The sequence below is a fragment of the Aotus nancymaae genome, unplaced genomic scaffold (assembly GCF_030222135.1).
Source record: "Aotus nancymaae isolate 86718 unplaced genomic scaffold, 86718_ANA_hifiasm-v0.15.2.pri h1tg000022l_1, whole genome shotgun sequence".
In the NCBI taxonomy this organism is placed as follows: Eukaryota; Metazoa; Chordata; class Mammalia; order Primates; family Aotidae; genus Aotus; species Aotus nancymaae.
Window position 1 is genome coordinate 35,911,521 of NW_026988435.1, and position 21,749 is coordinate 35,933,269.

A 21,749-nucleotide genomic window follows, 5' to 3' on the forward strand; every position below is an offset into this window, starting at 1 on the left:
GATCAAGCTATAAAAATTCAGATGAAGACATAATCAAACACTTATTTCTTGATTTTCATGAGTTGTGGCTCTAAAAGAGAAGCTTGTTAAACATAGAATAGTTATCACATGATAGTCACACCTGTTTTGCTAACTCCACATCTGAACAAGAAACAAAATTAACTTCTTATCCAAGAGCAATAGGTAACTTAAATGTCACTTTCATTTAACATTAAAAGTATTTTGAGGATTAAATTTAAATGTAAATTTCTCTAACTTCTGATGAATTATAATAATTTAAGCTAAATAATAAAGTCACCCAAATGAAAGGCCTATCCAATGTCAACATTCTGCTGTGGCTCAAACCGTCCAGACTGAGAATACACTGTTCTTCCCCAATTGATAGAGAAAAGTAAGCTAAAGAAAGTCAGTAAGAATGTAAAAATAAGACTGCAAATTAAAATGATCTCTCTAGAACCACAATTTGCCTGTGGTTGCATGCACTGCACTTTGTGGTGAGCTTATTTGCATGTAGACAGCACTTTGGTAAAGAACCAGAGAACCTCCTGTGTAGGGATCCTAGAGATCATGTAATCCAAGCTTCTCATTTTCAGAAGAAAAAGAGTAGAGGTTAGATGATTCATTCAAGATCACATAACTAGCTGGCAGTAAAGCCTCTTTCCATTTCATCATATATAAAGAGAAAAATGATTTTAAAAGGAAAAGATTCCCCTTATAAAAGTATTTAAAATTCCAGCTCAAAGACATTAAACTATCCAAATTAATGTCCTATTTAAATGGCATATTCCAATCTTGGTGACATTTAAGGAAAAAAAAAAAACCCTTTCATTTAGTCATGCAAGTATTTACTAAATGCCTACCATACACCAGGCCCCTGACAAAGTTCTAGGAATATAAACAGTGAGAACTGTGACACCTTCTTAGGAATCAGATTAGGAAGACAGGTATTATATAACCATACAAATGCAAAATTATAAATTATACTAAGTACTATGATGGAGTTCCAATAGATTACAATAGGAGAATCTAATTTAAAATTGTTTGCTGGAGGAGGACAGTGATTAGAATAAGCCTCACTGAGGAAAACATACATATATACTGTGATCCAGCAAATCCATTCCTACGAATATATCCAACAGAAATGTGTATGTATATGTACCAGTGTACAAGGATGTTCACACTTGTGTCATTTATAATGTATAATAGCAAAAACTGGAAATAAAGCAAATGTCAACAAAACAGCTAAATATTTTAATATTCATAAGATGGACACTGCAACAAAAATGGGTAAACTACTGCCACTTGCTACAACATGGATGATTTCCCACATATCAACATGGATGATTTCATTGAGTGAAAGAAGCTGGATACCAAAGAATATACAGAGAATGATTCCATTTATGTTAAGTTGAAAAACATTCAAAACTATTCTGTGATGTAAGAAGTCAGAATAGTGATTATCTTTGCAGATCATGATAAAGATAACTGGGAAGGAGCATGAGGGGATTACTCTCTAGAAAGTTCTCTGGTATGCTAGTAATAATGTTTTATTTCTCAACTCAGTTGTGGTACTAAGGGTATGGTCATTCTATAATAATATATCAAGCTGTATGTTTAAGATTTATATACTTTTCTACATGTTATAATTTTAAAAGCTTATTATTTTTAAAAATATACACACATTTGAGCAGAAGGAACAGCATATGTAAAGACCCTGATACCTGAAAGAATTTGGTACATTCAGAATTGAAAGAAGGTCAATGAGGCTGGAACACAGAAACCAAGAGGTAAAGTGGTAACAGGCTGAAGACAATAGCAGAAACTTGATTTTATCGTAGGTCATCTTAGAGTACAGATTTTAACTTCAGTGGCCAATCACTGAAAGGTATTAGGCAAGGGAATAATAAGATCTAAATTGTGGTTTTTAAAAGACTGGGAGGTAGATAGGGTAAGTAGAAGCAGCGGGACCAGTTAAGGAGGCAATTGTAAAGATCCATGAAACAGACAGCAGCATCTTGATTGAAACAGAACCAGCTAAAATGGTGAGAATTGCATGGAATCACAAGGAAATTAAAAGGAGGAGTTGACTAGATTTGGTAATAGAGAGAATATGTGAAATATGAGGGGAAGAGGTGTTGAGGATGATTGTTGTTTGAAACAGCTGGGTAGATGGAGTGCAATCCATTGAGATAAGGGAGACTGAAGGAAGATCAGATTTGAGAGTATGCAGTGGTTGATAAGACCATCAACACAGTACCTATTTCAACTCTTCCTTATTTGGTGGCCACCAGTTTGTGATACTATGGAAACCTAGCCAATCATAGAAATTTCTACCAATGATCTACCTCATCCAAACAGCACATGATATCCCTATAGTCATTTTTGGTTCAGGAATAAAGAATCCAGTGTAAGGGGAAGTGCATTTTCATTTTGTGGGTTCTAACCCATTATCTCAGTTTCAAAAAGCTGGATCTCAATTGTGTCATCCAACATAATTATTCAACTCAGCTCTGCATCAATCCCACATCACTTTGCTACAACTACAAATCTGAAAACTATACTTTCTACCCCATTCTGCAAGAGAATTGATAAAACTGTGAAACAAGATAGGCCAAAGATATATTCCCGATGCTAACCTAGGACAGACAACTAATGAGGACAACCAACTAGAAATTTACTTAATTATAAGATTCGAGAATTTAAAAGTAAAAACAAAAAGAGGCCGGGTGCAGTGGCTCATGCCTGTAATCCCAGGACTTTGGGGGCCAAGGTAGGTGAATCACTTGAGGTCAGAGGTTCAAGACCAGCCTGGCCAATATGGTGAAACCCTGTCTCTATTAAAAAGATACAAAGATTAGCTGTGCGTGGTGGTGTGTGCCTGTAATCTCAGCTACTTGGGAAGTTGAGGCAGGAGAATCACTTGAACCCAGAAGGTTGAAGTTGTAGTGAGCCAAGATGGTGCCACTACACTCCAGCCTGGGCAACAAAATAAAATAAAATAAAAGAAATAAAAGAAGATTCATTCTACCTATACTTCACGTATGGTCCACAGGATATTAAATGACTTTGTTTATCTATATTTCAGCAACCCATTCAACAGACTACAGCAATCCTATGGTCTTCTAGTGAACAGAATGTAACATGAGTCATAATATTTATTGCTAAGAGCTAGTTATATAAGTAAATACATCTTTATATATGAAAAGTTATATAAGACTATAATGAAACAGAAACAACATTTTAATAACATTTAACATATAAAAATATTTAATGTTTTGAGACAATAAAGGTTTTTTAAATTTTTTTTCTTTTCACTGACTCAGTTCACCCAAAATTATCCAGGAATTTCAAGAGTCTAAAATTTTTTCAATCTGAACTGAGAAAGTAATGAGTATCCAACCAACAAGAATTTATACATCTCTCCCAGTACCAAATTTATTCTAAGTGCCAAATTATTCAGTAATTTCACTGGTTCAGTAGCTATGAAATGCAACCCAATGTGAATGCACATGCTCACATATGTAACACTACAGATCAGCAATGGCTTATACTTATAAAATCTATTTAAGCCGGAAAAAGATAAAATACATTCTGATTAACAACCATTAAAACACTCAAGCAAATTTAAATTGTCACCAGTAAAAATACAATATGCAATTTTTAAAACTATACTTCCTTTTGATACTCTAATTACAAGGATAACCAATTGCACTAGTTCATTCCACTTTTTATTGCTTCTTTCACTTTGTATGCTTCTTTCAAAATTTCACTGATTCAGACTTTATAATCTCAAAAGTTTTGAAAATATTGGTGCTGGATGCTAAGAAAGGTAATACTATAATATTAAACGGCTAGCCATTATAATTAGCTTATATTTTTTTCAACCTTTGAATGTCTGAAAAAGTCTTTACATCTTCATTTGTGTTTGGGTACAAAACTCTAGGTAGATAGTTTGGTTTGGTTTCTTCCTTCCAGTACTTTAAAGATGTTCCCAATGTCCTCTTGGGCTTGGATTGCTTGTAAAGAAAAGTCTACTATCATTCTCACCTTCACTCTTCTGTACGTGTGTCTTTTCATCCTTGGGCTATTTTTAAGATCTTCTCTGTATCACTGGTAAATGGTAATCTTATCATGTATTTGGGTATACTGTTCTGCTTTGTATTCATTTAGCTTCTTGGATATGTGGATTCATAGTTTTCATCAAATTTGTAAACCTGCCAGCTATTGTTTCTTCAAGTATTTTTCTTCCCTACCACCTTCTTTCTGGGATCCACATATTCATGTATACTGGGCCACTGGAAGCCATCTTGGAGTTCACTGATGCTCTTAGTATTTATTTATTTTAGCTTTTTTTCTCTCTGTATTTTATTTTGGACAGTTTCTATTACTATGTCTTCAAGTTTGTCAATCATTTCTTCTGCAAAGTCTAATACAGTAATCCCTATCAGTGTAATTTTTTCATAATATTGTTATTTTGATGTCTAGAAGTCTAATTTGGGTTTTTCACTTTTTTTTTTTTTCTTGGAGACAGAGTCTCACTCTGTCACCCAGGCTGTAGTGCAGTGGCATTATCTCAGCTCACTGCAACCTCTGCCTTCTGTGTTCAAGTAATTCTCCCTGCCTCAGCCTCCCAAGCAGCTGGGATTGCAGACGCCTACCACCACACCTGGCTAATTATTTATTTTTAGTAGACATGGGTTTCACTATGCTGGCCAGACTGATCTCGAACTCCTGACCTCAGGTGATCTGCCCACCTTGGCCTCCCAAAGTGCTGGGATTAATGGTGTAAGCCACCGCGCCTGGCCTCTTTCACATTTTTTGTATCTCTTCTTAACAAGTTCATTTTTATCTCTACTTGTTGAACATATGGAGTGTATTTATAATAGCTGTTTTAATGCCCTTGTCTATTAAATTTAGCATCTGTTTCTACATTTGACTTTTCTCCTTATGAGGTGTATTTTCCTATATTCCTATAAATATCCTTAAACTTCGTTCTGGGATATAATTTCTTTGGAAATTAAGTTACTTGGAAACAGGGCTTGCTTTTAAGCTTTGTTAGGGAAGACTGGAGTGGAATTTAGTCTAGGACTGCTTTGCCCTTACTGAAGCAGTATACTCTTTTCATTACTCAACCCAATTCTCCATCAAGACTTCTTGTTCAACATGAACTATTCCCAGCCCTGTGCAAGCTCCAGAAATTTTTCTGCTTACTCCCTTTTTGGTGATTCTTTCCCTGCCTCAAATGGTTTCCTTACACACTGGCACCGATGAGCATTCAGCTGAAGTCTCACGCGGAGTCCTCTACAGATCTCTGGAGCTTTTTGTGTAGCTGTCTCGTCTCTAGTACATAGTCCTGAGATTCTCGCTGCCTTGGCCTCCCCATATTCCCTACTCAGGAAGCCTATCAAGCTTTGTTTTGGCGACTCTTCAGCTACTTCGGCCTGGAAGCTCTCCAGGCAATAAGATGGAGCATTCATAGGGCCCACCTCATTTGTTTCCCTTCTCTTGGGGGTCAACATCTTGTCTGAAAATCATTCCAATTATTTTGTTTATTTTGTTGTTGTTGTTGTTAATTAAGGTAGGAGGGTAAATCTGGCCCCTGTTACTCCGCTATGGTCAAAAGCTCCTGTTATAGTCCTAAGCTACTTATGTTTTATAGGACAAATTAGAACATCTGATAGACCTGAGATGATGTAATAGTCACCGAGTTTTACTACTCAGCGAGAGTGGAAGTTCTGTCTTTCCTTTTCATTTCCTCATAGAAAAGTTAAGTGGGGAAGAAATGAAAGCACTTAAGAACTACTGGTTTGGCTCTAGGTTAATCCTGCTAACAAACCAGAATTAAAAAGTTCAGTTGATTTTCTTTTTAAAGAGTTGACATTTAAGTTACTTTCTATTAAATATGTACATTCCTCAGAACACAGGGGCATGTAAGAAAAAAAATAAGTATGCACCTTCCAAACGTATTTATAAAAAGAAAATGAATTTTTGCAACCCTGACATAAAATGATATATAACAAGTCTAAATTTCATGAATTCTCTGCTGAAAAAGTCAACTATAAAAAGTCACTTCTTCTCTCAGCTTGCAAATTTTTCTTAAAAAGAGACAGGACACTGCAACTTATCTAAAGGGCAATCATGCTGACAGCATTTGGCAATTAAAAAAAAAACAACAAACTATATGCACTGGCATTTCCACCTACTACATTTATCCAAAATTCGAGAACCTGACATTTAGCTTGACCCAGCAAAGAAACTTTGTTTTTAATGACTTTACTGTAAATTAAACCATATCTCCTCTAATATATTAATATGTTAATAGTTTGTAGGGAAAAACACAAGTGTACAGTTCCCCCATTAGAAAATGCTACCAGTTACACCCTTAACCTTAATGCCTTTCCTTCTTTTCACTCTTCATTCCCCACTCCTGAAAATAATAGCCACGAAATATACAGTAATACAAAAATAGCCTCACAACAGCACAAACAATAATTACAGTAAAAAAAAAAAAAATCAAATGGTAGGACTACGTCATTGGAGTAGTTATGTTTCCAATCCTCAGTTTCCAAATCTCTGAAATGTGGATAAAGGCAAATCTGAACTGAATGAAATAAAGTATGTCAAATGCCACCTCTCTTGAACTGTGTGCTGAGATGCCCCACGGCACTACAGCAAACTCCCAGGGAAGCTGCATATTTTAAATAGAAGGAAACACTGAGATTCTCAACATATGTTGGAAACCAGCCAAACTATTAACCTGAGATGCTTCAGAGTTGTCATATTAGATGGCAGTGCACTCCGTGGATGATATGTATTACGGAAACTGGGTTTTTGCTGGTTGCTGTGATAAATAAAAGCAAGTGTCACTTGAAAATCAGTGTGGAACAGGAAATGAGGAGGGCAGTGTTCAATCTGTTCCAAGGTTTGAAAAGCTATTCAGGCCAGGCACAGTGGTTCATGCCTGTAATCCCAGCACTTTGGGAGGCCAAGGTGGGCAGATCACCAGAGGTCAGGAGTTCAAGACCAGCCTGGGCAACACAGTGAAACCCTATCTCTACTAAAAATACAAAAATTAGGCAGGCGTGGTGGCAGGCGCCTGTAATCCCAGCTACTCAGGAGACTGAGGCAGAAGAATTGCTTGAACCTAGGAGGTAGAGGTTGCAGTGAGCCGAGATCACACCATTGCACTCCAGCCTGGGTGACAAGAATGAAACTCCATCTCAGAAAAAAAAAAAAAAGAAAAGCTATTCAGTGCTCAACAGGCACACACATCTCATCAGTAAACTGTGGTTATTTATGAAGAAAATAAATGTCCTATTTTTTCTGTATTATTTTTTTCCAAACAGCTGCAAAAGTTGTTGGGACACAAAAATTATTGGACCTAACTATTTAATAAACAGAACTAAGAGGTATTGTTTGTGGCCTAGGGGTGTTGTGAAAAACTTAGCGAGATAATAAGGCCGCCATGAAACAATGAACTTTAAAAACCTCTGGCTTAATGTTGTTACTGGCAGAGTAAACTTCCAGTAAATGGTAACCATTATTACTTCACTATGATTAGTCCTTTAAACTATGCAGTTTATAGAAAAGAGAGTATATTTCATATTCCGTGATAAAGATCTCAGAATATTATCTTATATTATGACATAAATTGAGTATTATATATAGTATTATGACTTATGTTGTAAGAAAAAATTAGGTAGACAAAAAATCTCATATGGACAACCTGGAGGAAAACCAGGTCCAGTGATATGGCCTTGCTATTTATAAAATGCATGATTTGAATCCTAATCTGACTCAAATTATGCTGCCTGAAAAGCCTGAAAATAATCTTCCTACTAGATAGATAAAAGCAATTCATCCTTACTCCCATGCTAGCATGTAATATGGAAAAGAGCAAAAGCTTTAATTTTAAGAGTTACGAATCTATAGCACCACCTTACATCCCCATGTTTTACACAGAGATTCATAACTTGTTTTTAGAATTATCCTCCATTTCCCATATGCTGACCTTCTCTTTACTCCATCTTCTATTTAGGATATAACTAGAAAATGAATCATTCACTTTACTGAAGCCTGAGATGGGCTGTAAAATAATGATACTGTGAACTAAATGCATGTATGTCAGACTGACGCCTCATCCTTCCCCTGCGAGTCTTTGTGTACGTGTGTATAAACTGTAGAAAGACTAAGAACAATGAATTGTACACAAACCTGAGAGACATCTTTTATCTCTTAATAAATTGTTTCCAGGAAAAAAGTATGTACTGTTTATAACTTGCTAACCATCACACTAGCTGCTTAAACTGGTACAGATGCAGCAAACTAGTCACAGAGCTCACTTGCTACACTGAACCACTGCTCCAGAGACATCAAATTGCAATTTAATCAAACATTTGCTGTACAAGTAATTTTCAAAACTGAGTAATGCTAAAAATGGGTATACTACTAAAAAACATATTAACTGTTCTCTAAGGGTAAGAACTTTTTAGAAGGTGTTTTAAATAAATAAATGCAACAGAATAAATCAATAATAAAAGTATTTTCTATTTTAAAGAAGTAATTTTGAAGCAAATTAATAGTACTTATAGAAGTAATAAATAACATTTATCATACACATTTCAAATTGGCATTTCAGAAGAATCTTAACAATGTGGTTAATAGCTATTGGCATCCAGACACAGAAACCTAAGCACAATTCCATATGATATGAAGGGACTATATTCAAAGTACCACGAGAATATTAGCACTTGGTTCAGCCTGAGAGTTTCAAGAAAACTACTTAGTAGCCCCATAAAAGACAACATCATTAAAATTCTGAAAACATGGTTATTTTGGATAAAATCTGCAAGCCAAAAAAAAAAAAAGCAATCCCCTAATCTATCACAGAAAGGGGCCTATATAAACTTTGCTCAGTAATGAGCATCACAATCTAATTATATCATAATATCCAGGGGACTGAAGCTCAGACATCAGTATCTATTTGTAAAAGCTGCCCAGGTGACTATAACACTCATGATGTCAGCACCATGACTGATTTAAGCTTAGAATCCTATCGACATAAAGATAGAGTCTTGAGGCTGCATTAGTGAACACTCGGGTCCCTAAGGGGATCCATAGTCTGAGACTGTTTTCACTTGCAACCTTTTGGTATGTGCTAAAAACATGAAAGATAAAATTTCATGTTTGGTATCTCATGGCACTTTGGCATAAGCCAAGAAAATTAAGTGACTGCTAATCCTCAACACTGTATGCTGATTAAAATGTTTAAATTGTTTAAACTTTACTCTTTAAAGTAAAGCCAGGGTAACCAGAGACCCGAAATTCGGAACTTTTGGTACATAAAGACCAAAGCTTGCTAGAGTCATTTTCACCACCTATTTTCAAGAAAAACACCTATATAACAGCATTTAGACAACAAAGCCAGCACCTAAGAAGTATGCATCTTGGCTGTGAGCAATGGCTCACGCCTGTAATCCCAACACTTTGGGAGGCTGAGGCAGGTGGATACCTTGAACCCAGGAGTTTGAGATCAGTAGGGCAACATGGAGAAATCTCATATTTACAAAAAACACCAAAAAAAATTATTTGGGCATAGTGGTGTGTGCCTGTAGTCCCAGCTACTTGGGAGGCTGAGGCAGGAGGATCGACTGAGCCTGGGAGTTTCAAGAAGTTCGATTACAGTGAGCCATGATCATGCCACTGAGCCTGTCAGTCCCACTCAGGTCCTACTCAGGTCTTCTTCCTACATGAGACTCTGCCCCACCCACTCCAGCTCACCTTTGTCTCTACCTTCTCTTCATTTCTCCAGAACTTACTTTGTATCTCAAGGTGCATACTTCCTTTTTGGTTTTATTTTTTGAGATGGGCTCAGATTAGAAAGGCAGCACTCCAAACTTGGAGGAAGAAACCTTGGTATCACTCCAAACTGAAGGCCAAATTAATTTTAAAAGTCAAATGGCTTAAAAAGGTTTCTTAACTTTTAAATATTAATATTTTAAGTATTACTGTAAAGTTTATAGTAGGAAAGATAATGACATTCCAAGAGATTAGACAACCATTCATATTAGCTTTATGGAAAGAGGCAATATTCCAACTACTTTTTTTCTTTTTTGAGATGGAGTCTCGCTTTGTTGCCCAGGCTGAAGTGCAGTGGAGTGATCTCAGCAAACTGCAACCTCTGCCTTCCAGGTTCAAGCGATTCTCCTGCCTCAGCCTCCTAAGTAGCTGGGACTACAGGTGCATGCCACCATGCCCGGCTAATTTTTTTGTATTTTAAGTAGAGACAAGGTTTCACCATGTTAGCTAGGATGGTCTCGATCTCCTGACCTCATGACTGCCCCAACTTCAGCCTCCCAAAGCGCTGGGATTATAGGCGTGAGCTATCATGCCCAGCCCTGATATATTTTTTTTTTCTGAATTATCCACAGTCTAAATCTAAAGAAAATAGAATAGTTAAGACAATATTTTAATATTCTTTCTCCTCAGAATGCATATTAATGCCAAAATGAATGTTTTAGGGCCTTTTGGTAAAAACGAACCATTATTTGGCATAAAAGATGGCTGCTGGAGGTTCTGGAAATATGGTTATTCTTAGGTTTCCTAAGCTTGGAGTAAAGTGCAGTAATAATCTTAAAAACTACAAGTAATACATAGTTTATAGCTGAAAATTTGACTCGCTATTATGAGTAAACACAATTAAAGAAACATTTAGAATTTATACAAGATTTATAAGTCAGGTAATGTCACTAAAAAACACAAGCAGCTGAAAAATGCTTCCCATATGAAAGCAAACGTTCGTCCCACCCACTCCCGGATATTTTAATTAAGAATTCACCAATATAAGAATTACGCTTGTAGTATAAAAATATGTGCAATGGAAATTAATACTGTACCAAGGTATAGTTTGGTTTAAATATTAAAAAAAACTTGAAGCAATTAAGTTCATACTGATTGAGGATAGCCAATATTATTTATACTTATTTCTTAGATTTTCTTATTTCTTATTTCTAGAGCCCCTTCTCCTTCATTCAAAAAATATATGTACCAAATATACATATTTCTTATACACTGTTCTTTGCTTAAGATTTTTCATAATGTCACTGTCTTTTTCCCCATCAAGATGCAATTATACTATTTTAGTCAAGTTAACACTTTAACTGATAATAATATTCTATATGTAAAGTGTGTGGTCTTATGCATTTCATTTACTGAGGCTGGAGAACGCTTAACTAGTTTAAGGTATTTAAGGGTTTAAATTTGTAAGTATGCCTTTCAAATACTATTTTTAATTTATAAAGATATAATCAGTAAACTCATCCTAACACAGCAAAATCATAATAAAGAACAAGTAATTAACACTTGTAAGCCTCTAAAAAATATTATCACATTTGAACTAACCCCAAACTGGGATTATCTGCCTAAGTCATACATATATTTTTATATATATAAACATATATAATTATATAAATATATATAAACTCATATATATATTTTTTTCTTTTTAATTTTTGAAACAGGGTCTCACTGTGTTGCCCAAGCTGGAGTGCAGTGGCGAGATCAAGGCTCACTGCAGTCTCGACCTTCCAGGCTCAATCAATCTGCCCACCTCAGCCTCCTGAGGAGCCGGGACTAAAGGTGCGCACCACGAGGCCACACTACTTTTTGTACAGAAGGGGCTTCACCATGCTGCCTAGACTGGTCTTCAACTCCCCAGCTTAAGCAATCTGCCCGTCTTGGTCTCCCAAAGTGCTGGGACTACAAGCATGAGCCCCCACACCTGGTGAATCTTACATTAAGAAACATAGTATTCAAATTAATTTTAATTTCTTCCATCTGCCCACAAGAGAACTCAAATCTTACTAACCTACCTTTTTTGTGTGTGGTACAGTAGTCTTTTTCTTTAAATTAGACTATCAAAATACTTTTTAAAAATAATATGAAATCAATCATGTATCTCACATGAAATCCTAGAGGTTGTTTATAATTCCCTTAATGAAAACACAACAGCCATAACATAAATACCCCAACAATACTGGATAATATTAGATCATATCTACTACTATAACTAACCTACTAGTAAATATGTCAAGCAAGATCTTGTATGGGTTTATGTAATATGATACAAACTGCAACAATATTTCTTTGAAAAAAACATTTACTTTTAGAAGCAGCAGCAGAATCCAAGAAAGCAAAATCCTGCAACCAAAACCTGCATCTCCCTGCATCCCCTCAACAAAAACCTGTTAAAAAGTTTGCAGGAAAATAAGGTTGATTAAAAGGAAATATAAGCATAATCTGCTAGAGGAAATACAGTGAAAGGGTTGTCAGGCTTTTTTCTAAAATATGGTTGAATGTGAATTTTTTGAAATCAAATCAGAGACCATGACAAGTTGAGTTCTAACAGATGACTTACAGAGCACGGCAACAGCCCCAGACTCGAACATGAGACATTCTTCCTTATGCCTAGTTTCCACTATGAGGCTGAAAGGTGGGGGGTCCAGTTTGTGATAGATCCGGAATCCTTTACTGAACGCCATTCTCCTTTCTTCGGTGGCAGCCCTGAGAAAATCAAGCAAAGCAAAGCAAATGAAGCTGATGTTTCCTTCTGCAGCAAGCACTGCAAAGCATCCAGAAGTCCCTCCCTGCCAGGTTTTGATGGGGGGTTGGGGTGGGGAAAAACAGACAGCTCAGGGAGAAAATGGCTTATTCCAAAAGATAAGTCGTCACTTAATTTTACCAAAAAGCAAGAAGAAAAGCTACCAATTCTCACACCAAGGCAAGACAAGGTTTTAGCACTGTAAGTCCAACAACGGTTTGCTTAAGATGAGTTTCCCGTTTAATTTATGCTTACTGAAAGGAAAAATTTTGAGCGTATTTCGTTCGGAGTTGTTTATCAGCTTCCTGCTCCAAAATCTGTCACTACGTTGAAAGGAAACCGATTCGGAAACTTCAAGCAGTTCCCTCGAGGGGAAAGGAGCGGCGGTGGGTAGGAAGGGTGACAAGGCTGGTTCAAAGCTCCTTAGGGGGCAGGAGGAGGAAAAGGATTATCCTACGCGACAGGCTCTCCTGGGGGTGGCGACGAAGGGCAAGGGAAACCGCACAGGTTACCGCCGCCTCCCCTGCCCCGGGCTACCGCCAGCTGGGGGAACGGCAGGCGGGGCTGAAAAATACGAATGGCCACCCGGGAAGAGTCACGACTCGGGGCACAGACCCGACTCGGGCTCCTCAGGGGTCCCGGGCAGTCGACCGCCCAGGAAAACCGCTCTTTCTCAGACAGACGGAGGACCGGAGCAGCCCAACCTCTCCATTTATGCGCCAGAAGAGCTGCCCCGGCGCCCAGGCGGATTCGGTTCGTTCCCGCGGGCAGGCTGACAGCCGCTGTCACCAAAGCTCCCGGCCCGACGCGGCGCCTGGCACACCCGAGGTCTCCTCACAACCCCGCCCGCCCTCTTGCACCCCGGCCTCTCGAGGTCGCCCCTCACCGCTCCCAATGAAGCTGCGACGGCGGAGGCTGGTCTCGGAGACGTCCGCCCGCCCGCCCGGCTGCCGGTGGGTCTTGCGGCGACCGCTCCCCGCCCCCCGCCGGCTTGCTCACCTCTTCCTCCGGCTCCTCCTCCTCCTTCTCCCGCAGCCGCCGCCACAGCCACCGGAAGCGTCACTTCCGCTCCAGCAGGCCCATCTCTTCCGCATTGCGCCGCGGGCGGGGACGGAAGATCCGCCCCTCGAGAGGGAAGGGGCGGGGCGTCAGGAGGGAGGCCACGCCCACTCTGGGCCGACCTGCTGGGCCGAGCACCAGCGGGCTGCTGCAATGTCCACCTCCAGCGACCTTCGCCTCCAGCTGCCGCCCCCAGGCCGCAGCTGCGGATCCCACCGCCGGGGGTGCAGGAAGAGGGAAGATCCGGCCTCCTTGCTCCCCTTGCGTGGGCTCTTCAGAGCGTGAGCGCCGGGGAGGGACTCCGGGGAAGAGCTTGGGGGGCTGCGTATTGCTGTTGCCCAAGCTGGGCGTCAGGACCACCCCCTGCCGCCCCCACGGGCCTGACGGGCAAGGAGGGAGGGCTCCGAACGGTCGGCTCGCCGAGCCAAGCAGGTGGCGCTTGAAGAGCTGTCCATGGTGTCGCCCAGCGAAAGGCACCGAGTTCCTAGTCTCAGCCTCTGAGTAGGTAGCAGAAGAAAAACTAATGCTTGCTCTGGAACAGTTCTGTTCGGTGCCTTTTCTTGTGTGTTCTGGAGCTCACAGGGTTCTATCGAAGAGTGTTCAGGTGTATTCGATGGAGAGTGGGCAGTTACAAACCACGATCTCAAGGCTGAGTCCAACAAAACATGGCTGTAGGGAGGCCACAACAGCGACAGCTGTGGTTGCCATTGATGGATAATAGCTTTTGACTACCGTTGAATTTAGTGACTAAAGGTTCTTAACTGTTTTATCTCATCCTTATTTTTCAACAGATCGTGCTTCCTGGCTAATATCAGCGTGTCCCATAGATTTCTTATTTGTTTCCATTGAGTAGACTTAATAAGAATTAAGTCAAAGCCTACAGGGGAGAAAAAAATTGAAAATCTGAAGAACCCCCCACTCAAACTGTTTCCACTTGCGTTTGCTTTTTCTTTACCTCTTCCCCTTCTGATTTTTAACAGCCAAAGCAGAATTTAAATTTGGTCATGTTGCAAAAATCATTTCCCCCTTCAGACTCTGTCATGTGACTTGATTTTTTCATCCATTTTAGAGAAGCTGCACCCACTCTGGTTTCAGGACACTGAACTAGTTATAATTTATTAGAAAAGAAGCCACTTCAAGTCGTGAAGGAGAAATACAAAGATTCTTAGATTTAGTTCTAAGAACTGGAGGGGATTTCTATCTCAGTACTGTCTCAGAAAAGCTGTTGATATCAAATGCATTGCTTGGGGGGTAGCTTTTATGACAACTGAAATCACTCAGTTTTAAGAGGAGCTGGGGCCTGAAACCAGACATGCTTACTCCAAAACCCGAAATCCTTTCCATCATGCCTGTGTGTCTGTAAGGCTGCTAGAAACGCTTCCTTTCTTATAGTGGGAAGCATGGGTACTAGGCTACTAAACTCTCTTAGGAACAAGTGTTCTGCATATTCCTTGTTCCTTTTTATTTTGGACTAAGGAGATTTAGGTCAAAATTTCTGGGTTCTGGGTTGGAATTCCTGCTTCTTTCTTCAAATTAAACTGGGGGGCGGGCGGGTGGGTAGCAAGACTCTTATTCCTAGACTTGTTAGAAGGCCACAGCTTTTCCACATCTCATTTTAGTCATGAAAAAAGCACATGCCCAGAGTTTGAAACACATAAAGGCTATTTTACTAGAGGCTTTTTAATCTTGTCCCTCTTTCCTATTTATACTTCTACTTCTGTTACAGCATTTGACAATAGCTGGAAAAAATTTTCACTGACCTTAAAATGTCTTTGGGGTAGGCTGACTTAAAAATATAGGTTAAGTGGCATACACAAACTTCTTAGTGAGATCCTAAGGGCCTGCAGAGACAGGCTGACACCAACTCGACCCTTGAAACTGAGCAGTGAAGAGCCTGTGGGAAGCTAAAAAAATGCTACTTCAAAAAAGTATCCTTACATTAATCTCTTGAACTTGAATGTTAATTTAGGCTAATTTGCAGATTTGATTAAGGAGTCTAGAGATTATTTTGGATTATCCAGATGGGCCCTAGGCAATCAATCACAAGTGTCCCTATAACAGGGAGGCAGAGGAAAATTAAACACACAAACACACACACATAGACACACACACTAGAGAGAGAAAGAGAGAAAGGTGATGTAAAGACAGCAGCAGAGATTGGAGTAATGCGGCCATAGCCAAGCTATGTCAGCAGCTGTCAGAAGTTGGAGGAAGCAAGGAAGCATCTGAGCCTAGAGCCTTTGGAAGGAGCATGGCCCTGCTGAGTCTGGCCTCCAGAACTGTGAGAAAATACATTTTTGTTGTTTAGACCACCCAGTTCATGGTAATTTGTTACACCAGCTACAAGAAATTAACACAAGGCTGATGTGACTTTCTATCAGGAGAGAGACAGCCTCAGGTAGGCGTTTCAGATATCACATCTAATAGAACAAATTGAAGACAAACACCCTCAATTTTAGATGCTGATTTGTGAGTGAGTTATTTCTCCTATGAACAACTCTACTTGAAATATGCAATTATTATGTGGAAACATGGAAGTGTTATTTTCATAGGAAAAAACTCACATAGTGGCAATGTATAGCCCAACCTAATAGGATGTCTCAGGCAGAGTATATAAGAATTTACTTATTTATAGATGACTAGTGATTATCCCAAACAATGACATTAAAAAACTATGTAATTTACATGGCTACAAATTTTGACAGGTGTTTACTATGTGAATTAGTAGTAGCACCTGCTTTTCTCTTGGCTTTTTTTTTGTCAAAAATGCTAGACAACTTCGAAAATCAGGGAAATATTAATAGTCTAATTCAGTAACCTCTAACAGGTTACACAGGCTTTTGTATCAAGATCAGGATCTGCAAAGCAATTAATATAGTGCTCTGCAGATCCTGATCCTGATATAGTATAGTATAGCAGGATCTCCAGACCCTGGTTGTACCTGGCCATGTTCCCCACTAATGATTGTGAAAGAAATGGCTCACTGTTAAAAGAGAAAATAGGCCAGGTGCGGTGGCTCATGCTTGTAATCCCAGCACTTTGGGAGGCTGAGGTGGGTGGATCACAAGGTCAGGAGTTCAAGACTAGCTTGGCCAAGATGGTGAAACCTCATCTCTACTAAAACTACAAAAATTAGCTGGGAGCAGTAGCAGGCGCCTGTAATCCCAGCTACTCCGGAGGCTGAGGCAGGAGAATTGCTTGAACCCAGGCGGCAGAGATTGCAGTGAGCTGAGATCTCACCACTGTACTCCAGTCTGGACGACAGAGACTCTGTCTCAAAAAAAGAAAAATAAAAGAGAAAACTGGTCTTGAAAGGCAACACAACAGTAGGTTAAAAATAGCATTGGCTTTTTCTTTAAAGAAATTCATTGTAACCAGTGAAGGATAAGATTTTAAATTATAAAAATGGAAATCCTATTGAATAAAAAACTGACAAGCTTGAGAGCAGAATCCCTGTGGAAAAAAGAAAAAAACAGACTGAAAAATAACTTGCAGGTACCATAGGCAGGAAATTGCCACTAGAGCAAACAGGAAACTTGTGATAAATAAAAATGAAGTGTTTTCATTTGGAACAAGAGACCAACCGAAGAGAGATCAAATGAAGGGGGTTTATTTGAATGACACACAAGGATTCTCGTGGAAATCAAAGTGCCAGAGTCAGAAACAGGGCTCAACCTTCAAGATTAGAGCTGGGGGACGTTCATTGTTCCAGTTGGCGCTGGGTCCCAAAGCAACAGCAGTTTCACTAAGGTTACACATAAAAGGTAAGCTTTCATGATCAAAATGTTTTTGCAAAGTAACTTAAAATGATTTCTGCAGTATTCTGTCAAAACTTTTCTTGTACATTTTCCTAAAGATATTTAACAAGAGCCTAAGGAATCATGTGCTAGGGATTCTCATTGTATTGAATCATTGTATTCTTTAAGCCTCTGCTGGAGTTAGGACTGACAGGAAGCCAGCACAAATTACTAGGGGCTGAAGTCCAGAAGCAGGCCAGGGGACAGTCTACATTGCACATCGATTCCAATCCCATATAACAAAATTCAGCCTGTGTTTGGGCAGTCTGACGCAGCTCTTAGCAGCTGTGAACCCGGTATCCACAGACAGTTTCAGTTCTGGAGGGCAGTCTTCAAAACGTTTATGGAAAATACAAGACCTCCCAAACATTCAGATATATTTAATTGTTCTTCCTACATGTAGTGCTGTTTTCCTCATTTTCATTTACTTCAAACAACAGATCAAATGTTTTGTCATAATCAGTGAATGGCAAGGCTCCCTTTAGTTCACAGGTATTACCATGTTAGAGATGAGAAGAGCTCTTGTAACCATAAACAACCACTACAATATAGTAACTTATGGTTTTCTATTGTATACTGCAACTCTGTAACATTTGACCATTTTTATAAGGGTTTCATGATTTCCAGAATGATCATTAGCATTTTCAATATTTTGGCCAAGTCTGGGTCCTGGTTAATGTTACCACTGTAGGCAACTGTGGCTCTACTCAACTGAAGACCTCTTGTAGGCAATGTGGACCATACCTGTTGTAGCTGGCCCTGCTGAAACTTTAGAACTGCACCAGTGTCTAAGTTCATCCTTCCCTCCTTCCTTCACACAGGTCAGGCCTGCCTGCCTTGTTGTCTGACAGCTTTCCCAGCCGCCTGCAGGCTCCCCTCCATTTTCTCTTATATGCATTCCCCCGCAATAAACTTCTTGGACATTTAATGCCATCTCAGTGTCTGCTCCCAGGAGGACCCTGACTGACACACTGGATCATTTAACCTCCAATTCCTTTCCTCCCTTGGCTGAGGTCTGTTCCAAGAAATATCTCAAGGACACTCCAGCCTGTTGCACAGGCCAAGGAAAACCCCTCAGGCAGAGGAGCAGGTGCTTGCAAGAAGACACCAGTGGCAAGAACAGGGACACGGTGAGACATTGACATCATTAGCTACAGTAGTACTAATCACTCTTTTGACTGTGGTTTATGTTGTTTCAATAAAGTTGCCTTCCTTTTCAAAAACGTTTGTCACTTGTTTTGCAGTTAATCTCAGAGGATTGGTTCAGAAGAAAGAAACTGAAAAGCAAAACCAGCTCTATTAAAATGTAACCCTCTGGATTTATCTTTTCAGAATTCCTTTCATAAGAAATATCCTTAAGTTATTTCAGAAATAAAAATGTTCTGAGATAGAAAAACCATTGGTTTTATGTAGCCTACATCAAATTCCTACTGTGATGTTCAAACCCATTCCTAAAACCGATACAGCCTGACAGACTTTCATAGGATAAAAAGTCTGAGTTTAAGAGTTCTTAAAAGCAGAGCAATTAATCTGAGTTTGGAATTAACATGCAGTTTAAGGCCCAAATGATCGGCATGTGATACATATACATGTTGATATGTTTTATTCTATTTAAGATGAGAATAGGTGTTCTGACTTTGATTCTACTTAGTAGTCCAGTAAGGTGCAACAAAAAAATTCATCCAGAAGGAATACTGATTTGGTTTGGCTCTGTGTCCCCACCCAGATCTCACCTTGGATTGTTAATAATCCCCACATGTCAAGGGTGGGACCAGGTGGAGATAACTGAATGGGATGGGGGCGGTTTCCACCATGGTGTTCTCCTGATAGTGACTTCTCACTGTAAGGCCAGCTGTCTCGCCGGGAGCTAAATGGACACACTTATCTCTCCCCATGCCAGCCTCTCCATGCTGACACACTTATCTCTCCCTGTGCCGGCCTCTCTATGCTGGCTCCTCACACCCACTCCTATCTGGTCTCTCTATGCAGGCTCCACACACCCACTCCTGCATTCCTCACTTGACCCCTTCAAAATTTAAAAAGCCCACCAAAGATTTGTCCAATGGCAGCTTAACATTGACCTCCCCAGCCAGTCAACCCACCAGTAGTCCCGCCTGGCAACCAATGGTAGCTCGCCCCATCAGCACCTTGACTTCCCCTCACCAATGAAACTGTCTGCTCTTTGTTTCCCTAGTGATCAATCAACCCTCCTCACCAATGAAACTGTCTGCTCTTTGTTTCCCTAGTGATCAATCAACCCTCCTCACCAATGAAACTGTCTGCTCTTTGTTTCCCTAAAGACCAATCAATTACCTCCACTCCTTATAAAACCCCACACCCTGAGAAGCCCAGTGTGACTTCTCTGGCCCCTTCCCGGACCACAGAACCTTGCCTGGGAGCTGAATAAATTGGATTCTCATTTTATCACACTGGCCTCAGTTTCCTCATTTTGACTCGGCAATATACCTTACAGCTGGTGCCGAAACCCGGGAGGAGTTGTAAGACCCCCTCCTAAGGGGGAAACTGACTCCACCTAAAGCCGGACCAGGGAGCCGCTCCACCGCAAGGTAAGACTTCTGTTGCCCATAGCCTCTCCCGCTGCCTGCCTCTGGATTCCCTGTCTGTAACCGCGGCCGCATCAGGGACTCCTCCCTGCCGTGGGCCCGGGGCCCCGGTTCCATTCGGAGGACCTAAGTGTAGAGGAGACGTCCCTATGTTCTTGTCTTCCCCCCGTAAGGGGTCTGCTGAGGGTCAGGAACCTGAGGGAGACGTCCCCATCTTCCTGAACCCTCTCCGGTGTTCGGTAGTGCAGTCCAGGATGCCTACCGGTCATCTCCGCAGCAGCGAGTGAGGCTTGGGTAATCAGAAGCCCTGTTTACTCCTCCAGGCCCTACTTCGGGCCTGGATCAGACCTCGGCTCCTCACCTCAAAACTCACCCTTTGGCAAGCCAGCTCCCGCTTAAATATTTTTAGTTTCTCTTTCTGTTTCTCCTGTTTCCGAGTGAATGTGTGAGTGAGTTTTTTTTCCCTTCCAGTAAAGTTGTATCCTGCTTTGCAAGTTTTACAAGTTTACAAATTCTTGTATTCTTGTTCTCTATTGCTAATAACTGTGTTTCTACAGTAAACGTCATGAGAAATGCCCAAGCAGGCAGGACTCTGGCTTTCTGAAAACTGTAGCAAAAGGGAATAGATAAGGCCTATGCTAAAATCTTTGAGCTCTACAGATAGCAAACATCTGGGTCACATGGCAACTGTCACATGTAAGCCTAAGTTAAGTACCTATTACTGCTTAATGAATTGCCTTTGTTCTATGCCTGCAAACTTGTTTTAGTGCCACTGTGTACTTCATGTATAAAAAGCCAAGCCCTGTCTTTGTTAGATGCTTAGTATTGAGATGCTAATCTGCTAAGCCAGTGGCCACCTTAATAAAATCCTCCTGTTTCAAAAAAAAAGAAAAATCATGGGTGACCACAAATCGCACCTAGACCCTAAGTCGCCACTGGGATGCCTAGTTCTAAATCTACCCAAGCTAGGCCTCTCTATAAAAAAGAAAAGGCTACTCTTCCTCTCCACTGTAGCCTGACCACAGTATCCGCTGGACAACCAGTCCAAGTGGCCTCCAGAGGGCACGCTTAACTTTAATGTCCTCACTAATTTAAACAATTTTTGCCAAAGGAATGGCAAGTGGGCCAAGGTTCCCTACATCCAAGCATTCTGGTATCTCCGCGCCCACCCCAACCTCTGTTCCTCTTGTACTACGGCTCAGGTGCTTCTAACAAAGGACTTACCCAAACAGCCTTCAGCCCACAGGCAACCTCCTCCTCCTCCTTCTCTGATCCCGACTTGCCTGAAAAACTCTCCCTACCCCCAACCCAACCTAATAATCCTCCACCCTATGTGGAACCCCAAACCCTTCCTGCTTCCTCAGGTCTTAACCTCCCCGGTCAGCGCCCACACTCGCTCACACAGTGCTCCCACCCATGGGGGTTCCCCCCTTTGTCCCCTCTATACCGAATCTCAAATCCCTTCTGCTCCTCCCCTTTCAAAACCCCAGCCACCTCCTGCCCTCCTGAGTCGTAATGTGGCCCCACCCGCTAGTGCTCACATTTGCCTGCGTGGCGTGTCCACTAATGAGAACTCCCTCCTTTGTCCTCTCCACAAGATGGCTGGAACGGAAGGTGTGGTCTGGGTACATGTTCCTTTCTCTCTCTGTAACTTGTCCACCATTAAGAAACGCCTAAGGTCATTCTCCACCAATCCTACTGTTTATACTAAAGAATTTCCCTATTTCACTC

At 40.6% G+C, this 21,749-nt stretch overlaps 1 protein-coding gene across 9 annotated transcripts in view; it reads right to left on the reverse strand.

Annotated features, from left to right (window-relative positions):
- SYNJ1 (synaptojanin 1) overlaps positions 1-14,045 on the reverse strand; it is an 86,320-nt gene extending 72,275 nt beyond the window's left edge. For 7 of the 9 annotated variants that reach the window (XM_012446360.2, XM_064380098.1, XM_012446374.2 and 4 more), the window contains exons 1-2: positions 13,598-13,677; positions 12,416-12,561 (exon numbers count right to left, since the gene is read on the reverse strand). In XM_012446360.2, the coding sequence (XP_012301783.2) occupies positions 12,416-12,539 (124 nt within the window). In that variant the 5' untranslated portion in view covers positions 12,540-12,561; positions 13,598-13,677. Of the gene's footprint in view, positions 1-12,415; positions 12,562-13,484; positions 13,574-13,597 lie in introns of those variants that run through there. The other 2 variants (XM_012446344.2, XM_012446367.2) reach the window with 2 other exon arrangements.
- Positions 14,046-21,749: the final 7,704 nt, after the last annotated feature.